Source organism: Strix aluco, chromosome 31 (assembly GCF_031877795.1).
Source record: "Strix aluco isolate bStrAlu1 chromosome 31, bStrAlu1.hap1, whole genome shotgun sequence".
NCBI lineage: Eukaryota > Metazoa > Chordata > Aves > Strigiformes > Strigidae > Strix > Strix aluco.
Window position 1 is genome coordinate 3,684,339 of NC_133961.1, and position 22,076 is coordinate 3,706,414.

The 22,076-nt window shown below is 47.4% G+C and overlaps 1 protein-coding gene across 2 annotated transcripts; it reads left to right on the top strand.

Moving 5' to 3' along the window:
- The first annotated feature begins 5,182 nt into the window (after nucleotides 1-5,182).
- ACCS (1-aminocyclopropane-1-carboxylate synthase homolog (inactive)) lies at nucleotides 5,183-21,187 on the top strand. 2 transcript variants are annotated; one of them, XM_074809788.1, is made up of 15 exons: nucleotides 5,183-5,874; nucleotides 7,006-7,622; nucleotides 9,121-9,180; nucleotides 11,964-12,034; nucleotides 12,584-12,653; nucleotides 13,806-13,872; nucleotides 14,325-14,422; nucleotides 14,992-15,069; nucleotides 16,868-16,968; nucleotides 17,638-17,727; nucleotides 18,764-18,809; nucleotides 18,957-19,098; nucleotides 19,699-19,841; nucleotides 20,220-20,373; nucleotides 20,594-21,187. In XM_074809788.1, the coding sequence occupies exons 1-15, from the start codon at nucleotides 5,238-5,240 to the stop codon at nucleotides 20,890-20,892; spliced, it is 2,673 nt and encodes an 890-aa protein (XP_074665889.1). In that variant the 5' UTR covers nucleotides 5,183-5,237; the 3' UTR covers nucleotides 20,893-21,187. The 2 variants fall into 2 exon arrangements, with proteins under 2 accessions (XP_074665889.1, XP_074665890.1); XM_074809789.1 differs by lacking the exon at nucleotides 5,183-5,874 and adding an exon at nucleotides 5,916-6,081.
- The last annotated feature ends 889 nt before the right edge of the window (nucleotides 21,188-22,076 follow it).

Here is a 22,076-nt window from a genome sequence, read left to right on the forward strand (position 1 = left end):
GTCTTCCACATCATCTCTGGCCAGGGCCAGTGCGTCCTCTCAGATCCAGAGAAACTAAAAGAATCGAGAGAGTTTCATTTTTTTTGTGGTTTGTTCAATAACATGGCAAAATCTCACATTTATTTATACTATCTGCCAAACTAGGGAGACATAAGAATGTTTTTGTCTCAAACGGTGTATTTGGACTTTAATTTCTGAGCTGCAATTATTGCAAAGAACTTTTACCATTGTCATCTCAGGAACTAGACCTGAGTCTGCTCAGCTCATCTGACTCCAAGTCTGTATGGAAAGAGGCATCAGATGGTTGCAGTTTTGGTCAAGGTGCTGCTGGACTTTAAGAAAAGCGCTGCCAGCAGCCACTACCCATCCCGGGGAAGTAACCTTCCTCTGATCGACAGCACTGTAAGGGTCAAACCAGCATCCTTTCCCACATCACAGAATCACAGAATCATCTCAGTTGGAAAAGCCCTTGAAGCTCCTCCAGTTCAACCATGAACCTCACACTGACCGTTCCCAACTCCACCAGATCCCTCAGCGCTGGCTCAACCCGACTCTTCAACCCCTCCAGGGATGGGGACTCCCCCCCTGCCCTGGGCAGCCCATTCCAACGCCCAACAACCCCTTCTGCAAAGAAATCCTTCCTAAGAGCCAGTCTGACCCTGCCCTGGCGCAGCTTGAGGCCATTCCCTCTTGGCCTGGCGCTTGTTGTTTGCGTCAAGAGACTCATCCCCCCTCTCTGCACCCTCCTTTCAGGTAGCTGTAGAGGGCCAGGAGGTCTCCCCTCAGCCTCCTCCACACTAAACCCCCCCAGTTCCCTCAGCCGCTCCCCATCAGACCTGTGCTCCAGACCCTGCACCAGCTCCGTTGCCCTTCTCTGGACACGCTCGAGTCATTCAATGGCCTTTTTGGAGTGAGGGGCCCAAAACTGAACACAGTCATCGAGGAGTGGCCTCACCAGTGCTGAGTACAGGGGTAAGATCCCTTCCCTGTCCCTGCTGGCCATGCTATTGCTGATCAGAGGCTGTTGAAAAGAGTTGGGTTTTACTCAGCTGCAGCAGAAACTTCCTTTCATACCGAACCATGGAGAGCCACGTATGGAACTTAGGGAAAACAGGTTGCCAGGCACCTGACATTCTGGTTAAATCTCTTGCTCATGCATAAGAGGTAATGGCCTCAAGTTGTGCCAGGGAAGGTTTAGACTAGATATTAGAAAGTATTTCTTCACAGAAGGGGTAGTCAGGCGTTGGAATGGGCTGCCAGGGAGGTGGTGGATTTCCCATCCCTGGAGGTGTTCAAGAGGCGGGCTGACATAGCGCTGAGGGATCTGGTGTAGTTGGGAACTGTCAGTGCTGGGTTAACGGTTGGACTGGATGATCTTCAAGGTCCCTTCCAACCTAGATGATTCTGTGATTCCTAGCCTGCCAAGGTCCCCCTGCTTGTGATGTCTCTAGGAAATTCTCTACTCTATTCTGAACGTGTAAATAGAACAATGAGAGGGGTAGCTACTGGTTCAGGATTGTTGCAGTCCGAAGGAGGAACGGGAGATAAGGGAGTTACTCCAGCTTTGCATAAACAATACATGCATTGCTAACGACTGTATTTGTGAACAGGAGCTAAAAAGATTGGTGAGGGCAACATCCTGCCCCAGAAGGCAGCAGGGGCTGGATCACTGTCTGAAAAGTCAGTGAAAATCTGCAGTAACTGGGGGAAAGATAAGGGCGGCTGGGGAAGAGTGGGGGAGACTGGGACCACCGACTCAATGTAAGACCCAAGAAGACGCGCTCCCCCCGCTTTGAGTTTGCGCAGGAGAATGGAAAGGTGCTGCAACTTTAAATCGAGACGGGGCATGTTGTTAAGCAGTGAGGGCCAACACTTGCCACGTGTGGGTTTCCAGGGCCACCAGCAGCAGGAGGTTGCAGACCCGGGTGGCCGGCGGCGGTGGAGGAAGGTAGCCGGGGCTGGAGCACCCTCTGCAGGGGCCTTCTCCCATCGCCGCACCCAGGGCCCTGCTGCCGGCCCGGCCAGGAGCCTTTGTAATTATTAAAAAAAAAAAAGCTGCTGTAGTTACAACAAAAGAATTTATTGTTACCATCTGACATTTAATTGAATTGCGAGGCCTCCCTTTGCTTTTGTGAAAGTTTTCCCTACCGAAACCGCCGTGACAGTTGTCACATTTCCCAGCCCAAGGCCTGATACTCAGTAGGCCCCTTCCGCTCAGCTTGCAAATGCGCTGTAAATAAACAGAAATTTCAGCTTCCAGCGCTTTTATTTCAGTGCCGTCTGTGGCCATGCCATTGAGCTAGGCTCCAAATTTAATGAAAATTTACTTTGAATGTCGTTGTCTATGGGTGCTGGCAGGAGAGCCCAGTCCCCTGCTCCGACGGCCTGTGATGTGTAGGGCACGCACTCTCGTCCAAGGTTTAGCTGATTGTCAACTAGTTGCATCAATGACTTGGAGACCTATAATAAACTAAACTTAACAAAATAGTGAAGCTTAACACCATTTTTAAAGGGGGTATTTTCAGGATCATATGTCACAGCTTGTTAGAGAAGGAATGGTGGTACGCAGTTTGTTCAGAGAAGGAATGCCCTGTAACTGCGGCACTCAGCTGCCCACGGCCGAGACAAAACCGAGGCATGACATTTTCAGAGAATAAAGAAGGTACTCTGTGATAGCGTTTGGTTTGCACCCCTGAGCTTGCTGCGTGAAAAGGAAAGGTGGAGAGGGGTTATTGTCAAACCAGTGTTAAAAGGATTAGCCTGTCTTAGATTAGGTGGCACCTACACTTCTGTCACAAAAATAGGTGTACAGGCCAGTTCAGAACAGAATGTCTTTCTTTTTGGTTTTGCAGTTCTCAGTGGCTTCTGTGTGCATTTCAACACAGGAACACAGCCGCTGTCAGTCCTCTTTTCCATCTGAATTGGAAAAGCATCTCAAAGAACTGGCAGCTCAAACCATTCTCTCAGCAATATAACAGTATGTGATATGTTATTTATTACTGAGTGCCATGTCTACCTGACACATGACTGCGAGGGAAGCTCTTAATTTCATTTAAAAAATCAAGTTTCCACTTCATGTAGCGTAAAAAGGTGGAAACAACTGAACCGTGAACAATAGTTCAATATTTATTATTATTTTTTTATATCATGAGTTTAGGTCCCATCCCTTTTGATGCTTGCATTTTGGAATAGTGGCTCTTTCCGAAGCCGGGGCATATGTCGAGTTACTTTTGAGAACGCTCTACTGCTGCCTGGCTGTTATGGCCCTCAGGTATAACAGGCTGCCGCCAGGCTCTCAGGCTTCTTTGAAAAGCTTTTAAAAAGACTATTCCCTGCTGCCTTTAATCTATTTATATTTACTATTAACCTTCTATCATCAGTGGCTCTATTCACTGTTGCCCTGGTGTTTGTGTACTCCAGCACACGGTCAATGTAAATGTCCTTATATAATTAAGTCTGTATTTGTAGAACACAGAGCGCCCATGCCATGAAAAACCCTAGGGAAGGAAAATCTTTCTTATGGGGATGTGGGAGTACAAACTCTAGTTAAGCAGACCTGTGGAAAAAAATCCATGCTGTGAGATCATAAGTTATTAGGAAAGGTAGTATTTTTAAAGCTAAGTCTTGTCTCTTTTTTTCCCCATAGAGACAGTATTCAAAGTATTTCACACAATATAATGAGGATCAAGATTTTTATTTCTGTTTCACAGACTGAGAAACGGAATCACAGAGGCTGTGATTTATTAAAATCCAGAGGGAAGCTAATGAGTTGGATAAAAACCCCGCAGCACTGCGATGAAGCAGATCTTTCAATCTAAAAGGAAAAATCACAAACCTAGCATGCGCTTCGCACCCTGTACGCGGGCCATCGCACCTGTACGCTGGCCACGAGAACTGTGGTACAGCATATGGACACACTGTGTTGCGTTCCATTTTCCTCATAAATTACTGGGTTTATGTTCCTACTCGCTGCCTTAGGGCTCAGTCCTTACCCTGCCAGGCTCGGGTCTGGACTGAAACTGCCAAACCGATGGGTCATGGGGCACGTGGCCTCGGGCACAACACGCTCTGTCCCACAGCGTGGCTTGAGGCCACCTCCGTGGCTGATGTGGCAGGACAGCTCTGCGAGTTCTGCAATTACAGATCCCTGTAGGGAATTTGACCTGCTGGTGTAGAGGGAAAGCAAGAAATCCTGCATGTGCTCGCTGCAGTCAGGCCTCCACCCCATTCAGGGCCGCAGCAGAGGATGGGGTGGGGGGTGCTTGGAAGGATTTGAACCGTGCCACTAAGGGATGGGGGGGGGGGAACAGAGGGGTGAAGGGATGCGATGGCGGGTCCCTCCGTCCCCGCTGCTCGCTAAGCTCGCTGCCTGCGGGGGGGAACCGGGGGCCCGTCCCCAGGCCGTGACCCGGGGGGCTGCCGGGGGCTGAAGCTGCACACTCCGCTCCGCACGCCCCTCTAGCCAAGCCGGGCCCAGCATTAAGCCGGGCCCGGCAGTAAAGCGGCCCTGCCCCCGCCAGCACAGCTCCCGAGGGAGCGGGTGTGACACGGGCGAGGCCGTGCCGAGCCGTGCCTGGCGGGGCCGGGGGGGCGGCGCGGCTGGGGCCCGGCACGGCCCGGTGCTGCCCGCCGGGGGCGGGGCGGGCCGGGGCGGGGCGAGGGAGGGCCGGAGGGAGCCGGCGGCGCCGCGCCGGGCCCGGCACGGCCCCGGGAGCGCAGCAAGCGCCTGGCCCGGACCAAAGTTATCCCGGAATAAGGCTGCACGCATGTGCGTCACCCCGGATGTGAACATGCCGGCCCGGCTCCCCGCTAGCTCGCTCCGCCCGGCTGGAGCGGATGGGCTGAGCCGGGCCGAGCCGGGCCGAGCCGTGCCGGCGGCCGCGCAGCCCGTTAGGGGCGGGGGGAGGCAGGGCCGCCCGGGCGCCCTCAGGGCCAAGGTGCGAGAGCCCCGGCCCGGCGGGGGGCCCGGCCCCCTGGGCGGGGGCGGGGCGGGGGCAGGGGCAGGGCCGGGGGCGCCGCCCGGGCGGGGCCGGGCCGGGCCGAGCGGCGGGCGGGACCCCCGGCGCAGCCCGCCCCGGGTGCCCCCGCGGGGCCGCCGCCGCCGCCGCCTCCCCGGCCCCCCTCGGCGCCCGCTCCCGCCGCTGGCCCGGCGGGGCTGGGCAGCGCGGGGGCCGAGCCCCCGGCCCGCCGGCCCCCTCCCCATCCCACCCCCCGACCCGCCCCGCCGCCCGGGAGCGATGGATTTTCGGGGGAAGAAGTACGAGCGCGGCAGCAACTGGTCGGACCCCGAGGTGGTGGAGCTGCTGCAGCTCTGGGCCGACGAGTCGGTGCAGATGGAGCTGGAGAGCTGCTTGCGCAACCAGCACGTCTTCAACCGCATCGCCGAGGTGCTGCGGGAGAAGGGCATCCACCGCACGGGCGACCAGTGCCGGGAGAAGATCAAGAAGATGAAGCTGGAGTACCGGCGGATCAAGGACAACAGCAAGGCCCCGCGGGGCGGCCGGACCTGGAAGTTTTACGAGGTGATGGACCGGGTGCTGACGAGCCGGCCCGCCCTGGCCTACGGCTCCCTGGGCGGCAGCATGATGGCGCAGCAGGTGCTGCAGGGCAGCATGGTGGAGAGCTACCACCACCAGTTCGCCTCCTCGGGCCTGCCCTTTGGACACTCCCAGCACCCCGAACTGATGGAAATCAAATGTGAGGAGGTGAACTCTGATGAGCACTGCTTGACCCCAGAGCCCCCACCAGCCATGCCTTACCAGCAGGGCTCCCCTGAAGAGCATGAGATGGAGAGAGCCTTCTTGGAGAGGGCCCAGAACGACTCTCCCATCTCCAGGGTGGAGATTCCCATTGAAACCAGTGTTTCACCTTCAGGTAGGGAGAGCCTTTTACATTCCAGCATAAGGGTTCTGCCCGGTTTCCCAGAAAGAGAGATTTTTTTTTCTGGTGCAGAGATAGACACCTGGTTTTCACACTGACGTTTGGATCCTTATTTTTCCACATCCCAAAAAGCTTTAAAGTAGAAGGCTGGTATCTCCATTCATAGTCTTCTGGCCATTCCCGAAACGTATCTTGCTGCAGGTAAATAAAATCTGAAAATACTGTGCTAGGCTAAATACTGTGTATGAAATCCAAAGGGCTGGCATGTCTGCCGTAAGCTGGGCTAGGCATTTGCGTTAGATTTCTGCATATAAAGCTGAGAGCACTTAATGTGTTGAAAAAAAATATTTAAAAAATCGCATGGTTTTTGGTATCATTTCAACATCACCAGGGCTGTCTGCGGTCCTCATGCTGAATTGTATCAGGAGACCCTCTTCTGCCATGGCTACGCTGTAAACCTGCAGGTGAAACTTTCCTCGCCACCTTTTAAAATATTTTCCGGATCTAATCTTTTAGGACACTCAACAATGAAGAATACTTGGGAATAGTCATTGCCTGGCTTTCTAGGCTGTTCATTAGGACTTGGAAAGAAGATCTTTTTGAAAGTCACTGGCAGAACCAGCGTATCCGTTTACAGGAGATGAGACTCCTGCGCTGAAAATGCAGCTTGGCTGCCAGGAAGGGTACAGTCTGGAAATCCTGGGGATTTCAAACCAGCCTGGGACGGGCTGAGAGCACGGCGTGATGGGGAAGAAGAGAGATGATAACCAGTGAGAGGTTAATGTCTGAGATCAGGAAGAAATGCTACGTCCTCTTCGCCATGGTGGTTGCGTAGTTAGTCCAGGGGAGGGAACTGATGGTGGTTCAGGTTAGTTCAGAGGCTGAGTACAGGGCTGGGGCTGGCAGCAAAACAGGGTGCCCGATGTGTGAAGTGAAAAGCAAACTTCAAAAATACTTGCAAACTTCAAGATGTACCCGACAGGTTTTACATTGGTTTTCCTGTAAAACCCTACAGTAGATGGAAGGGTGTTTCCTAGGAAGGGCAGGGGAAGGCAGCAAAGCGTGTCCATGCCACTTTACTTGCTGCACGTTTAATTTTACTTCCTTGCTTTTACGTATTCACAGGTTTCAGTGAGTCCAACATGGCAAACTCCTCACGGATCCAGAACGTGGTTCCCCGGCCTGGCTTCTCTGCCTTGCATCGGCTGAGAAAAAAACGGAAAGGCCAGCGTGTGAAGGACCCGCTGGATGATCTCCTGCTGAAGACCCTGACGTCTCAGCGGGCCATGGAAGAGCGCTTTCTGCAGATGGAAGAACGCCGATTTCAGCGAGATTTGGATGTGGAGGAGCGTCGGATGCAACTGGAGCAGCGCCGGTTTGAGCTGGAGCGGGAACATGAGTTTCGCATGTTCAATGTCTTTGCTCAGATGCTCAGCATCCTAAAGCAGAGCCACAGCGGCTCTTCCTCCTCGCTTGCGATGCCTCGGGGCTTGGACTTCAGCCAGGCACTCTCCGAAATTGCGGGAATGGGAGGAGGAGGAGGGGGCGACCTGCAAGAGTTGAGGGCTCGGCCGCTTACCGAGAGGAGGGTTGACATGCACGGCTTCTGTAACCCCGGTGACTTCCAGAGAAGCCCCTACCTGTCTGCTCGCGGCAACATTGCCAACGTTTTTCGTGGCTCCACTGAGGAAGGGTACAAAGCTTATCATGCTGACAAGTACGATGAAGACAAGAACCCCAATGTGAGTGAGAAGCCCAGAGTGTTTTCCTGGCTTTTTTGCTAGGGAAAAACTTCCTTAGAGGTTTGCTGACAGATGTGATAAAAGTGTGTGGGGGTGTTCTGAGCTCAGTAATACACTGCAGGTCAAGCTGTTTCAGGAAGAGAAATAAAAAGCTTTGCAGGTCATCTGTATATCAAAGAGGAACGCCGTGTTCAGCTGAGGTTTGCACGCTCTGATTTCCCTATTGGGGAAATAATAGCAATAGCAGACCTTGAAAGATGTAAGAAATCTGCAGGAACAAACAGAACCGTTCCTCCTTTCACCTCATCACCTCTGCTGCCCACTGAAGACCATCCCTGATTATCTGATTATATCTGATTATTGCAGGTGCTGGGTGCAGGAGATACAACAACTGAGCGATAGACTTTTTTTAATTTTTAATTACTTTTAACGAATACTTTTTCTGCCTGCTTACGCTTGGCTGCTCAGTTGTAAGTAGCTCATCGTACCCCCCTTGTGGCACAAAGGCTGAGTGTTAATGCTTCATGGCAAATTATTACTGAGTAACAAATATGCTAAATATAAATAATGATTTATGTGGATTACTTTTAAATAGAACCCGTATTCAGATACTGAACTACTTGAAACTTTAAAAATGTTTTATTATTAGCCCTGACTTAGTCACACTGCGTTGGGAAGTGAAAACCAGATTTTTAAGAGAGAAAAACGCAGTGAAGTTTTTGATACAAGGGGCATTATGAGGTGCAAACTGGCTCTTCTACCCACTGTTGTCTGTGTAGGAGGTAGCTTTTTAAACAAGTATCTAAAATTGGACTTGTACTTTTGTAACATTATAAATGTACAGTTGCGTAGATTTCCTTTCTCATTTTTAAAAATCTATTTACCCAACCTCTTCCCATAATGAAAATGTGCTGGTAGATTTGAACTCTTCAAGATCTAATCACATGCTAAATAAACATTAGGGCCAAATCCTAAACCTGGAACTGTAGGGTCAGCTCTCCAGAGGGGAATATTTAGTGTTTTAACCACTTTTCACGACTACATGTTTGTGTGGTTTCTGAGCAAATCAGTGGAGTGGAATGGTAATGACCGATAAACAAATGCTTTTAGCTAGAAGAAATGTGTCCAAAACCTTCTTTAAAACTGCTACAGAAGGGTGAACCTCGGTTTTCTCAGAGTTGTTTTAGGGTTTCTTTTGTAGTTAGATATATACCAGTGAGTGAATTCAAGGTTAAATCAAACATATTCTGTAGAGAAGTATAAACCGTTAGTCCATACCCATTTACAGACAGTTTATTGACTAAGAAGCTGAGTGTCTGGGATATCTATGTAAACACACACACAGAGTGTCTCCAGTTATATATGGTGAAGTTTATGTGAACTGTGTTTTGACTTTTCCTTGGTAAGTATTTTGAAGACAATTTAGTGAAGTGATAGCTAAGGTAATGTATGCACGTGGTTTTTGTGTTGATAAACAATAAATTATTTCTTTTTCTAGGGTATCATAAACTTTGGGACCAGTGAGAATAAACTCTGCTTTGACCTGATGTCTAAGCGGGTAAGTCCTATTCCAAAAAGAAATACTAAATTTGCTGTGTGGTTCCTCCTCAGTGCTTGCACTTGCCCAGAGTTATTGCTGTTGCTCAGGTTTCTCTGGTAAAGTTTTTCGTGGTGAATTTTTTACATGTTGGAAGTCATTTTTGCATTCAGCTATTTGTACATTTCTTTATGTTATTTTTCCAGGAGGATAGGAAAAAGGGTGTTTTTCTCTTCCTCTTCATGATGGGTTTCCCTTTGGGGATGTACTTGGCTCAGAAAACTAAATGAAAATAAGATGCATTTTATTTTCTCCTGCTGACAGTAGTTGATTTAATGCAGAGGTTTTGAACTCTATTTAATTTCAAGAATCTTCACATCTGTCCATTTTGAAAGTCACACAATTTGGACGCCCAGGTCTGAACTTACCCAAATTGTGCGAGGGTGGCAGCTCTTGAAATCTCTTGCAATCAGACCGGGTCAGCTGCTACCTGCTCGCTTTGTTCAGTCGCACCAGGGAGAGGCGTGAAACACGGCATAACTCAAAAAGTAGACAAAGTCGAAAGACAACAACCGAAGGGTGCTGTAGAGGAGTGTTTCTCGATTTCCATTGAAATCACTGCCCCGGGGCAGCCTGCGGGGCGGGCAGGTGGCAGTTTCTCATACCTGAAGTCGTCTGCCGGGAGGGAAGGTGGCTCAGGGTCGGACAGTCGCCCTCTGCGGTTTGAAGTTCGTGGTTGCTCCCCTTCCACCAGTTCCCACCCTCAAAATGTTCCTTGTTTTATTTCTGCCTGCCACTCCACTGACTCGGGGGGACGCTACCCCGCCACTCCGCCTTCCAGCTAAAAGAACAGGTAAGGCAGAGCTGCTGCCTGCACGAATAAGGTGCCTTCCAGGCTGCACAGGTGGTACCTTCCTTCTGTCACTGTCCTTTCCCACTAAAACTTAACACCAAGCCTGCAGTAAGTAGTGCAGAGGGAGATGGTAGTCAGCTGCATCTCAATTAACCTTATTATGAAAACGAGCGAAGACTTCATTGGCTCTAGTGAGATGAGCCATCACGCCTGTGGCAACAAGCTGAACAAAGAGGCTGTTGCCAGTTTCTCAGACGTCGCAGCCTGGCGTTGCAGTATGGGCTCACTGCATGCAGCGCCAGCTGGGACTGTAGGCAAAGACTTTGTTGCTATTTGGGACAATAAATACTTACTGTTTCCACTGAAGAAAGTAATGTATCAGATTTCTGTCTTCAACTTTTGACCTTTAAATCAGAGAATATTTTGTGGGGTGAGATCCTAGGTGGTCTTCCTTTCAGTTGGCCCCTGTGGTTTCCTTAGCCCTTAATGCATTACCTTTAAGGGTTCTCCTCTTTATTATTGCGTAGTAATTTTTGGCCAAGCCTGCTGATACGTTTTATGTTGCATTCTCCAGAGAAGTTTAGGAGAGAGATCTAAGGAGGCACAGTTCTGTGCTACATAGGCTTCAAGAACACCTGCAGCTGAATAAAGGAACTTTAATCCTATAATATCAGGTTGTAATTCTGCGTGGGGTAAGGACAGTGTCTTTAAACTCCAGAGCTTGGCACCTGTTATTAAAACACCAATACAGAATGTTGTCATTTTGTTACGATGTGAGAAACTTTCACACTGCATGTTGAATTTCCCTCCTCCCTTGCACTATCACCTACTTGTCGTGTCCCCCCACCCTCACCTTTTTTAGCATTAACTCATAGATTTGGTTGCCATTAAATATTTGGAAGGTACATTGTAGTACATAATATTTGTTTATTCCCCTTTTGTTTATGTAAAATATCCTCTTCTCTCTGCCCCTATCACCACTGTGCTTTTCCTTGCAACTTCACAGAACTGGATTATGTGAAACCCTGATATTTACGACCTTGAAAATATTTAGATAAAAGCTGTGTGCATACTTTATCTAAACAGAAATATTAAAAAGGGCTCCGCAGTTCAGGTGCATCTGTCTTTGAGATCAGAATGTACTTCTAATAAGGAACAAAGTGCCTGCCCCGGGGAAGAATTATCAAGATAATTTCAGTTTTCTCCTGTCTTTTGAAAGCTCCCGTTATGCTTTAACACTTATCAAAGCTTATCAGAGTTACAGATCTGAAGGAGCTGCAGTAACTTGGAACTCAAACATAAATGAAAGCTAGAATTCATTAAAAAATGAATATATTGAAAGTTGATTAAAGAAAATGCATATCTGACTGTGATTCAAAATCCTTTCTGTCTCTTTCTGACAGTCTAGACCTGAGCTTTCACAGTTGGGACTTCGTTTGCAGCTGAAAGCTGTTGCCCTCAGAGCTTGGGCACAATGCTCTTTGGGACTCGTTGGGTTGCTTCGTTTGCTGGGGAAGTCTTCCACAGGCATCTTGGTTATGGGCATCACATGTATTGCCCGTTCTGCATTCTTTTAGTCGATCTCTGTGCAGCGAAGTTTTGGCTGCAATAACTTAGCAGAACTTCACGGAGCCTCAAGTTACCACGGATCAGTTTCCTGATTCTTGCTTTTCACAGCTGCATTAATTTTGATAGTCAGTGGCTTTCTCAATCCAGTTTTTGGATTGACCCAGCGCTGAGGGATCTGGTGGAGTTGAGAACAGTCAGTGTGAGGTTCATGGTTGGACTGGAGGAGCTTCAAGGGCTTTTCCAACCTCGATGATTCTGTGGTTCTGTGAAGTTGCACATGTGTGTGTGTCTATGTAGGGATGTGCCTGCACAAGGATCCCGTCTATCTCCACGTTTCCGCTATCAGTGATTGTGCTTTAATGGTTCTTCTCATTGCTCCCAGCTGACACAGACCGATATGAATCTGATGGAGCCTCCACTGCTTCAGTATCCCGACTGGAAGGGACATATGTTGTAAGTCTTCTCTTTTCTGTAACGCTTCTCTTTTTGACTGCTTGTCTGATAAGCAGAGTGGATGAATACAAACCGCTTCTGCTGCACTCACTCGTTAAAACTTTTCTAGGTCATTTAATCATCTTTTCCTTTGCAAAACTGTAAATTAGCTGGCCTACCAAGTTCGTCCAGTTAAAAATCCTTTTATGTGAGAGAAGATGCCAATTTTCTAAAGCAAGCACAGTTTTTAAAGCACTGTATGCATTGACAAATTAGGTGACTCCAAACAGTTCTTTGAAACATAGTGAACACTTGGGGATTTTAATCCATCTCTTCTGTGCCTCGGTTAAAGCTCATCAGAAATGGATGCACCGTTACAGACGTTATCCGCAACACCTTTGTCATGTGTAAGAGTCCTGTCTGTGGCATGGGCCTGAGCTATCCTGTTTTCCAGCTATTTTCACCAGACTTTACTGCGCCCTGGCTTTATTTTCCTGAGATGTGGACCTGGGGAAGCCCAGCCTCTTGGAGAATAAGCTGAATCAATATTTGCTTTTGTGTCTTTCTCAGTTTACGGGAGGAAGTGGCTCGATTTTTGACCTATTACTGCAAGGCCCCTGCACCTCTTAAGGCAGAAAATGTGGGTAACCCACTTTCCGTTGGTGTCTATTCTAATGTATTGCCATTTGTTGTCAAACAGTTTCATCTTCTTTTTTTTAAACAAATGATTTGGTAAGATGACAGCCTTTTATCATGTAAATGAGGTTGATTCATAGCCATTTCGGTAGCTTTTGATGCACACTTCAGCCAAAACACTTCTGGTCTACTGTACATTTGCCTCATGCTATACTTCTGTGTGCCAACTCCTCATGCCAGTGCTCTCAGGGGGGCTTTCTGTTTTCATCTCCTTGTTCAGCTCTGGGACCTATTGTGCCTGTATCCCTCAGCCTTGACAAAGAGAGCCCATTGTTTCAGTCAGGTCTAATTTCGTTCCGTTCTGCTGTTACACCTCAGGACAAAAATCTGTAATTGAGCCTAGAGTAGTTTTAGCCTGTAAAGACAGACCTTTTTGTGGCACTGTTGTGAGGAAGGCATCAAGACCCGAGTCTCTGCAGGACTTGCTGACTGGGGAGAGGTGCAGGATGGGCACAAGTGCCTGTGGAGATCAGGGGGTCCTGCCTCTGCCGAGTGCTGAAGGCAGCAGGAGCTGGGGCAGCCGTTGCCTTTCTGTCAGCAATAATTCAGCAGAAGCCCGTACTTCACGCGAACTGAAGTTACCACCGATCAGTTTGCTGTTCACTGCTTCTCCAAGGCAGCAGATTCTGCCTGATGCTTGGAGTGAAACTCACGGGACCTGTGAGCATCTGTCTTCTAGAAGCAAGAGTCAAACCTGCTCCTGTACGAGACAGTGGTTTCCACTTTTGCACAAATTTGGCAGGAGGTCGGGGCTGCTGTTACCACAAAGAGACGGTAGCACGTATTAGCTGATGAAGATTAGTTTGCTTTTCTAGCAGTTCAGAACTGCTCCCCAATTTTTTCCCTATTTAGAGCCTACTCTTTTTCTAAATTGCTTATTAGAATCAAGAACAGCACCAGGACAAAGTGTCTCTGAAGCAAAGAATAGGATTAAAGTTATTTCTGGTAGAAGTGGGATTTCAGCAGGAAAATTCTGGGAACATCTGTGCTAGAGAACTGGGGAGAAAATGTATTTTAGTGGTATGGTCAGAAATTATTTTATAGTGTTGTCTTTCTATGGACAGATTTATCACTAGCCTCTCTCTTTCTTCTGTAGGTGATTGTTTTAAATGGTTGTGGCTCTTTATTTTCTGCATTAGCTACAGTCCTTTGTGATCCAGGGGGTAAGTGGATGGTTGGGAGATGAATGTGGGGTTTTTTCTGGGCAATAACATTACTCTGTTTAAATGTTGTTTGACAGAAGTGAGGTAGTGGAACTGGCATTGGCCTACTGCAAAGTTCTTGTTTCCTGCAAGATTATGCTGTGAAGTTCATCATCTCCATGGTCTGCAGATGTCATGCACTCACACTTGGTGTCTTGCCCTGTCTGCCTTCACTGTTCTCGTGGTGCCCCGGTTTAGTTTGGTAGAGTAAATGTGGGTCATACTCATGTTTACCTGGGTTCTTGCAGAAGATTAAAGAATTAATGTAAAAACTAAGTGGAGGAAAAAGCATAACGTTACAGTGTTTCCAGAGGGCACAGCTGTTAGAAAGCTTTCATGTGTAGCTGAAGTACACGAGAAGAGAGAGAAGGACTGTGACCTGTTGATAACCAATTTTGTTTTCTCGGTTGCAGAAGCTGTTCTGATTGCTACTCCCTTTTACGGTGGTATTACCCAGAGTGTCTTCCTCTATGGTAATGTCAAGCTGGTCTATGCCTATTTAGACAGTAAGGTAAGCTCTGAGGGAAGGGAATACCAACCTCTGTAGTTAAAAAATAATTGATACTAGGAAGTGCCAAGCTTTGGGAACCTCTGAAAGCAGTCCTCAGAACAAGGATAGGCTGAAGCCTGTGGACATTTTCCCAATTTATTGCTGGGAAACTGGGCACATGATTTGCAAGAAAGTTGTTTGAGACCATGAATCTGGATTCCAGTCTTGTCCTTTTCTTGTATCTTACTCCCAGTAATGGCTCTTGAGAGGAAAAAAATGGCCATTTTGAGCCCTAGAGACAGAAGTATGTACTAGAACGGTCCTATGGGTGGAAGACCAGATGAAGATTTTGCATTGTTTTAGTTATTCAAGGATAACCAGAGAATTCTGTGTGTATGGCCAGCCTATGATGAACCTTTATTTGTTTTTATTTATTTATTCTCTTTGTAGTATAAGAGCATAAGAAGATGGTTGCTAGGTCACTATTGTTGGGTTTTTGTCTTCTTTTGGGGAACATTTCTCAGGGGATTGGCTCAAGGCAGACCCTACTGAAATACCTTGGCCTCTTTTATCTTTGTGATGTCTTTCAGATTACTGGAACTAGCACTCGCCCTTTTCAGCTTACAGTGGAAAAACTGGAAAAAGCCTTGCAGGATGCCCGGGCAGAGGTGAGTTTAGCTGAGCTTCACATTACTTGTTAAGGCTACAATATGTTTGAGATGGCATGTCCCAGAAGTGGCCTGAAGATCAGAACATTTTCAAAACCTAGCACCTGGCTTTCTGGTTGTCCTTGTAGACCACCTGAGTTTAGGCTGCTTGCAAACTCAGGGACAGTCCCCCGGTGTTGTGTCTGTCCAATTTTTGTCACAACAGAAGGGATAAACCAGAAGTACCAGACCTTTCACAAAGCACTGGAACCCATTCATATCACCAAAAAAACCCCCATGTACTTGGGCATGCACTAAAAAGTAGGGACTAGCCAGGGTTTGTACTTCAGGAAGGCCAGCTGAGTCACCCCAAAACGACTGTTCTACACAGTGGTGCAGATGAATCCACTAAGAACACCGAGAGTTTTTGCAGGAGGGAGAGAGATGCAAATGTAGAGGATAAATGCAGATGAGTATCACCCTTTTGAAGAGTTAATCTGTAAGTTTTGATGTTCTCCAAAGCCCTGTATATGTTTAGTTGCATCTTTAGATCATTACCAGCTCTGACATCTAAAGTGTGCTTTAAATGAGAAGCCTTTGCATCCACATGGCTCAGATTCCCACCTTTCTTGCCTCATTCACGGGCAGTCTTCGGTAATATCACTTTAATTCAAACACTAACAACAACACTACTTAACAGAGTGGGACAGTGAGAAGCATTACCACATCTTGAAAGCACCTCCCCCCACCCCTCCCTTCTTCCCTGGGCCCAGCTTTGTTCCTGATATCTCTACCTCCTTCTCCGCAGTGACACAGGGGTCAGGGAATGGGGGGTTATGGCCAGTCTGCTGCTTCTTTCACCTCAGGAGAGGGGGGAACTCTGCACATTCTTCCTCTGCTCCACATGGCTTCCCTCTCACAGGAAAACTTTCTCTGGCATGAGTCCTCCCCACAGGATGCACTCTTCTTGAGACGCTCTGGCGTGGGTCCCCCCCACGTGCTGCAGTCCTCCCAGCGCCGAAATACAACAGCGGGGGCTGCTTCTCCCCTCAGAGCCCCGGCCTTCTTTGGGCACAGCCGCCTGCTCCAGCGTGGGGTCCTCCACAGGCCGCAGGCTGTGGCATCTTCTCCTCCAGTGGCCTCCATGGGTGGGAGGGGGCGGCCCTGCCCTCTCACCATGGGATACGGGGGGGGGTCTCTGCTCCAGTGCGCTTTCCCCCTCCTTCCTTCCACTGACCTCGGTGTTCACGCAAGTGTCCTTCTTGTAACTCCTCCTCACAACTCCCAACCCCCCTCTCAGATTCCCCTTCTTAAACACGTTATCTCAGAGGCGCAGCCACTGTCACTAAATGGCTCGGCTTTGGCCAGAGGCGGGTCCGACTTGGAGCCAGGGGAGCTTTTGAGAAGCTTCTCACAGGGGGCCACCACTGTAGCCCCCTCCCCTGCTACCAAAAACCCCGCCACACAAACCCAGCACACTGATACAGCTCAGAGAAAGTTCTCTTCCGTGCTGAGAACATCTGAGAGCATCTTCTCTTAATTGGTTGACCAGATGGCAACGGTTGTGGCAGACTCCCTCTTTTTAAAATCAGAGATTCATTCTATAATCTTTTTCCTCAGTTCATTTTGCAAGCGATACAATTGTAAAAAAAAAATCTTAATTTGTGGCTAAAAGTTTTCTCATACAAATCCAACCTCTGAAAAGCCATGGTGGAAGCTTAAGGCGAATCTTGTGTGACACTCACTGCCTAAGTAGAGGAACTGAAAATTTATCCCCTGATAGGCACTCTCTTAACACTGCGTTATTTGTATTCTGCAGGGTGTCACTGTAAGGGCCTTAATTCTTCTGAATCCCCAAAATCCTCTTGGGGACATCTACTCCTTGTCAGAGCTACGGGATTACCTGGAATTTGCTAAAAGGTACGTCAGTTTGGAAGGCTGAGGCATCCTGAATCAGATACAGCTTCTAGACTCTGGTGGACTACTCGCTTTCCCTGAATTTATCTGTGAATGTCTTTTAAGTCAGGCAAACAGTCTATGCTTCACACACAGCAGTGGGCTTAAGAGAAGAGAGGAGAGTGCTGGGGACAAGGGAACATGGACCGTGCTGTCATCTGGAGTGGCAGAGCAACTTGCATCAGGGCATGCAGGTTTTATTTGTTGGTAGTCCTAGCGAACACTATGGTGCTGTGCTTCTCTGGGTTCCTTTCCTCTCAGTTTCTCTGTATGTGCAAAGACAAAGCAATATGTGAATTTGGGTTCCCAGCTTCATCATGGATCACAGATATCTGAGATTCAGAATCTGTGAGATTCGGAGTGGATGATGATACAATTTATTCTAATTAATATCCACTAGTGCATTGGAAAAGACTGAATTTTTATCTCATTATAGGGTTGCAGAGGGTGACAGGTGGATGTATCTCAGATCACTTCAGTGTATGCACAATTCTGAGTTGTGGAAAAAATGTTTTACTTCTGCAAAATTTGGTGTCCCTCTTCTTTGTATAGAGCCTTGGCAGGCCTGAATTTATCTCTGCTTCTAAACCAGAAGCAGCCTTGTTTTGTAATCTCCATTTTGTCCTTTTGCAGACATGAATTGCATGTGATAGTAGATGAGATCTACATGCTGTCAGTTTTTGATGAATCAGCCACGTTTCACAGTGTCCTAGGCATGGACAGGTAAAATCAGCTCCTACTTCCCTGGCCATCTTCCAGTGACAGTTCAACATGATGCCTTGCTGAGAACTTGTGACTGGAAGTTAAGTCATGAGCTAGCAAATTCTGGATCTGCCTTATGCTGCTTTCTTTTTTTTTTTTTTTTTTTTAAATTTCTGAATGGCAAATGCATTTGTCAAGTGCAATCTAGCAAGTAAAAAATGGTGGTTACTTTTCTGTTGTGGTACACTTTTCAATGTGTGCTTCAGTATTTGCTTGTGACAGTCCCCAAAACTGGAAGGAGATGTTTCACTCGTTGGGAGTGAGGCTTTTCTTCCCACCTAAACATTATTACGTCTTTCCCATGTTGCTGTTGATGCCCTGTAAAGACTTTTTGTTGCTGTTTACTTTTTTTTTTTAATACAGTAGTCATGGATCACAGTGTTATTTCAGACTGGAGAATGGGTTTTATTAGGTATTTAATAAGATGAAAAACTTTTCAAATCTCACCTTTTAAAAATCTGGTGTGCTTTTTTGCTGTTTTGGGTTGGGTTTTTTTAAAATTTCTAGTTTTAACCAGTGTTGCTATCTTTCTTTTTGTGCTCAGGAAATAAAATACATTTGGTTAAGTCTTAGCTCAGTTTTGCTGGGTTTGGATGTACTACATTGCAAAAGAAGAACTTCATCTCCCTCTGCAAAATATTGGGGTTTGAAAGAAAGAAAATTACTTTTAATTCTTGGCAAATACATTAGCACAGGCCTGATTTCTAGCATTATATGTAAAAGCTTCGTATGTGCAGGAAATCTGTGCATGAAATATAGCACTCACAAATGTGTGTATATCTGAAATATTTGAAAGTTGGGTCTAAAACTAGTTTCAGGGAGTTCCCAGCTTCTAAAGTTAGGTCAGATTTTAATTTTCCCTACTTGACTGATGTTCCGTGCTGCACTGTCTGTCATTGTGTAATGCTGCCTCTCTGTTTCTGCAATGCTGCACTGGTGATCCAAAAGCTTCAGCACCTATGACACTAACTGCCCATCTGCATCCTTCTACATACAGATTGCCTGATCCACAGCGGACTCATGTCATGTGGGGAATAAGCAAGGTGAGTTCTGGTTGCCGACGTGCCGTGGCTTCCTGGCTGACAGGGTTGGCCTTGGTGACCTCAGGTTCCTCCTGTGGGAACAAACAAGGCAGTAATAGGATCCCGGTCTTCCTGTGTAATGAAGTAGTCTCTCTGTGTCTTCTCCAGGATTTTGCTGTCTCTGGGATTCGTTTTGGTACTTTATATACAGAGAACCAAGATGTTGCTAACGCTGTGGGTTCTTTGTGTTATTTCCACGGGGTTTGTGGACCTGTCCAGCACAAGGTGGCACAGCTGCTTAGAGACAGAGGTGAGTCAGTAGCTCCATGTATGATCCTCTGCTGTTCTGTGTGTGTTGGTACTTGGGGGATGTCCTCTCCTTACTCTCCCAAGTGGTCTCCTGTTTGCACAGCCTAACCGACAGTCTTCTATAATCCCGAAGCTGCCCACGTAACACGAGGCTGACAGTTTTGCAGAAAAGGACTGTTTCTGCAGAGCTCCTGATCAGCAGAATTAGAGGAGGAGCTCTGAAGAAGTGTGATAGCTATTTGTATAGAAATAACCAGTGTTGTGTGGAAGCAGAAACAAAGAATTCTGGCTTGTGGGACAAGGGAGATGGAACTGGATTTCCAGGTCTGCCCTGGATGGAGTGCTGACAGTCCGCAACAGCTAAGAGCTATGAATCTAGGGAAACTTCCTCGGGAAGGTCAAGAAGATATTCTTCTGCACAGACAGGAAACTGCTAAATAGTTCTTTCCCCTCTTTTTGCTGTTTGAGGAAACAGAAAACAAAAAAAGAAGGTGAAGGGTGAAATGGAGAGAGGCACTGTGAGTGTTTTGGAAACGTGAACAGATCTGAATTCTCTCTCAGTTTGTGATTTTTTTTTTCTTTATCTTCTCCTTCTGGTTAGACTGGATCAACCAGGTGTACCTGAGGGCCAACCATGCCCGCCTAAAAGCTGCCCATACGTATGTGACAGATGAGCTGAAGACACTTGGAGTTCCTTTTCTCAACCGCAATGCAGGCTTCTTTGTCTGGATTGATTTCCGAAAGGTTGGTAGTCCCAGGAAGGAAAGCTTCTGGGTGAGGGCAGGCACGTGGTGCAACAGCGTCTCGAGGAAGGTTTAATATCGTGATAAGCATTTTGGTTTAACAAATCTGTTGTCACACGAGCAGAGGGAAGGGCTGCCTGGTATTTCTGTCCGTTCTTTTCCTTTCGTCTGTCTGTGCATTTCCCTCCTTGCAGGAATCTTACTGCTCTCAAGCCACTTTCCTCCCCATTTCTTCCTTTATATCACAACTGCTGTACTTCAGAGGTAAAAGGTGTCTCCCCTGGCCTTTGCAGACCTCATGGGAATCACAAATTCATGAGGATCTCGGTGATTTAGCCTGTACGTTACTAACCTCTGGCCCTTCTGCTGACTCTCCTAGTACCTTAGGACAGGCACATTTGAGGAGGAGATGCTGCTCTGGAGGCGTTTTCTGGATAACAAGGTCCTCCTGTCCTGCGGTAAAGCCTTTGAATGCAGTGAACCTGGATGGTTCCGCATCATCTTTGCTGACAAGACCCACCGGCTACAGTTGGGTGAGTAATGTTTTCTTTTCTTTTTCCCTCCCACCAGAATTTCTGCAGCACTGTTTCCTCCTCTCCCTAATCCTGGACTTACCCTGTTACTATCCTCTCATCTTCTCTGTTTTCCCTCCGTTTCTTTCCATTCTCTAAACTTTTCTGGATCTGACAGATCTGGGGACACTTTGTGGCTTAAACTAATCCACTAGTGTTTCTCCTCCTCATGCCGCTGCAGGTATGCAACGGATCCGCAAGGTTTTGGAAGAGCGGGAGCAGGAGATACTGGCTGAGGAGAAGGAGCAGCCTTGCCAGTCAGATCAGGATGGCAAAGCAGATAGCACAGATGAAGTCATTTTTGTGTCCCGCCACCAGGAGCCTACCTGTGCCGGTAGCTCCAACCTTGGTGACCTCATTGGCCTCCTGCAGCAACAGATGCGTTCGTCTGACTGGCTACAGAAAAATACAGCCGAGCAGTTTGCACAGGAAAAGCCAGAGATCTACGACGTGTTCAGCAAACTGGTGGGGAAGCAGTAAGGGGTCAGTGTGCCTTCAGGGGCTTTCCTGAGCAGTGACTGACCCTGGGCCCCTGACAGCTCAGCAGTGACTCACAGCAAATAATATATTTTCTGTATAGCAAGAGAATCACTTTGTAAAACCCCTCCTCTCCCCCCTGTTTGGGATCTCTAATTTGTATTATATAGGTGCATTCCTTGGATCGGGGTGAGGGTAGGGAATGGTGGGGGTCTCGTTCGCCTGCTGCCCCCTGTCCTGCGGCATCATTGTATTTTGTATTTCATTTCTAATGAATATGCTCTTAAGTCTCTTATAAGATCCTGTGGTGTCGTTTTTTATACTTCTTATTTCAAGACAGAGACTTGAGATTGTTAAAATGTGTACCGTTTCCCTTTTCCTGAATGATGATCAGATGTGACTGATTTCAGGGCCAGAAGATGACTGCTTTTGCAAAGAGGATTTTTTGGGAGTTAGAACCCAGTGTCAGCCCTAACTTAGCTTCAGCTAAGGGTAAATAAGCATGTGTATGCGTTCGTCGTCATGCGTGAGGCTCCTAGGACAGTGGTCATCTAGTCTGAGATCTATAAAGCTTTTCATTTTGAGCTGGTTTCCAGTCTAACCTCAGATCAGACAGTATCCAATACCCTCAGTTGGTGAAATGCCCGTTTTTCTTTCTATCCTTCTTTTTTGTGTTCATATAAATAAACAGCATCTGTTGGCCTCTTAGCACAGTGTCCACAAAAGAGCTAAGCAGGGAGGGGCCTTTGAAAGTCGATGTTCTTTCTGCAGCCTTCCTATTCCTAGAAGTCCCTCCCTGCTGGTTGGCAGTGAGGTATATTGGCAGGACAATGAAGAGGATGCTGCTTCTGCCACCATGCTAGGTGTACCTGCTCTAAGGCCACAGGCTTCCAAGGTGGCACTTTCCACCGTTATCAGAGTAATTAAGGCAATTTTTTAGCTATGTTTGTCAATTTGCAAGGTAATTTTTTGGCTAAACGGTATTCTTCAGTCTCCTTCCTTCCTTTTCCATTTTAAAAAACACTGTTTCCTGTATGATGGTGATAAAGTATTTCACCAGTAATTCCTGGTACTATAAAATTTTCGGTATCTTAAAGGAATTTAAGCTGGTTTTTCTGCATACATACAAATCCAGAGTTCAAAGAAATTGCCCAGAAAACTGAATGGAAGTGCACCTTTCTCCTGTA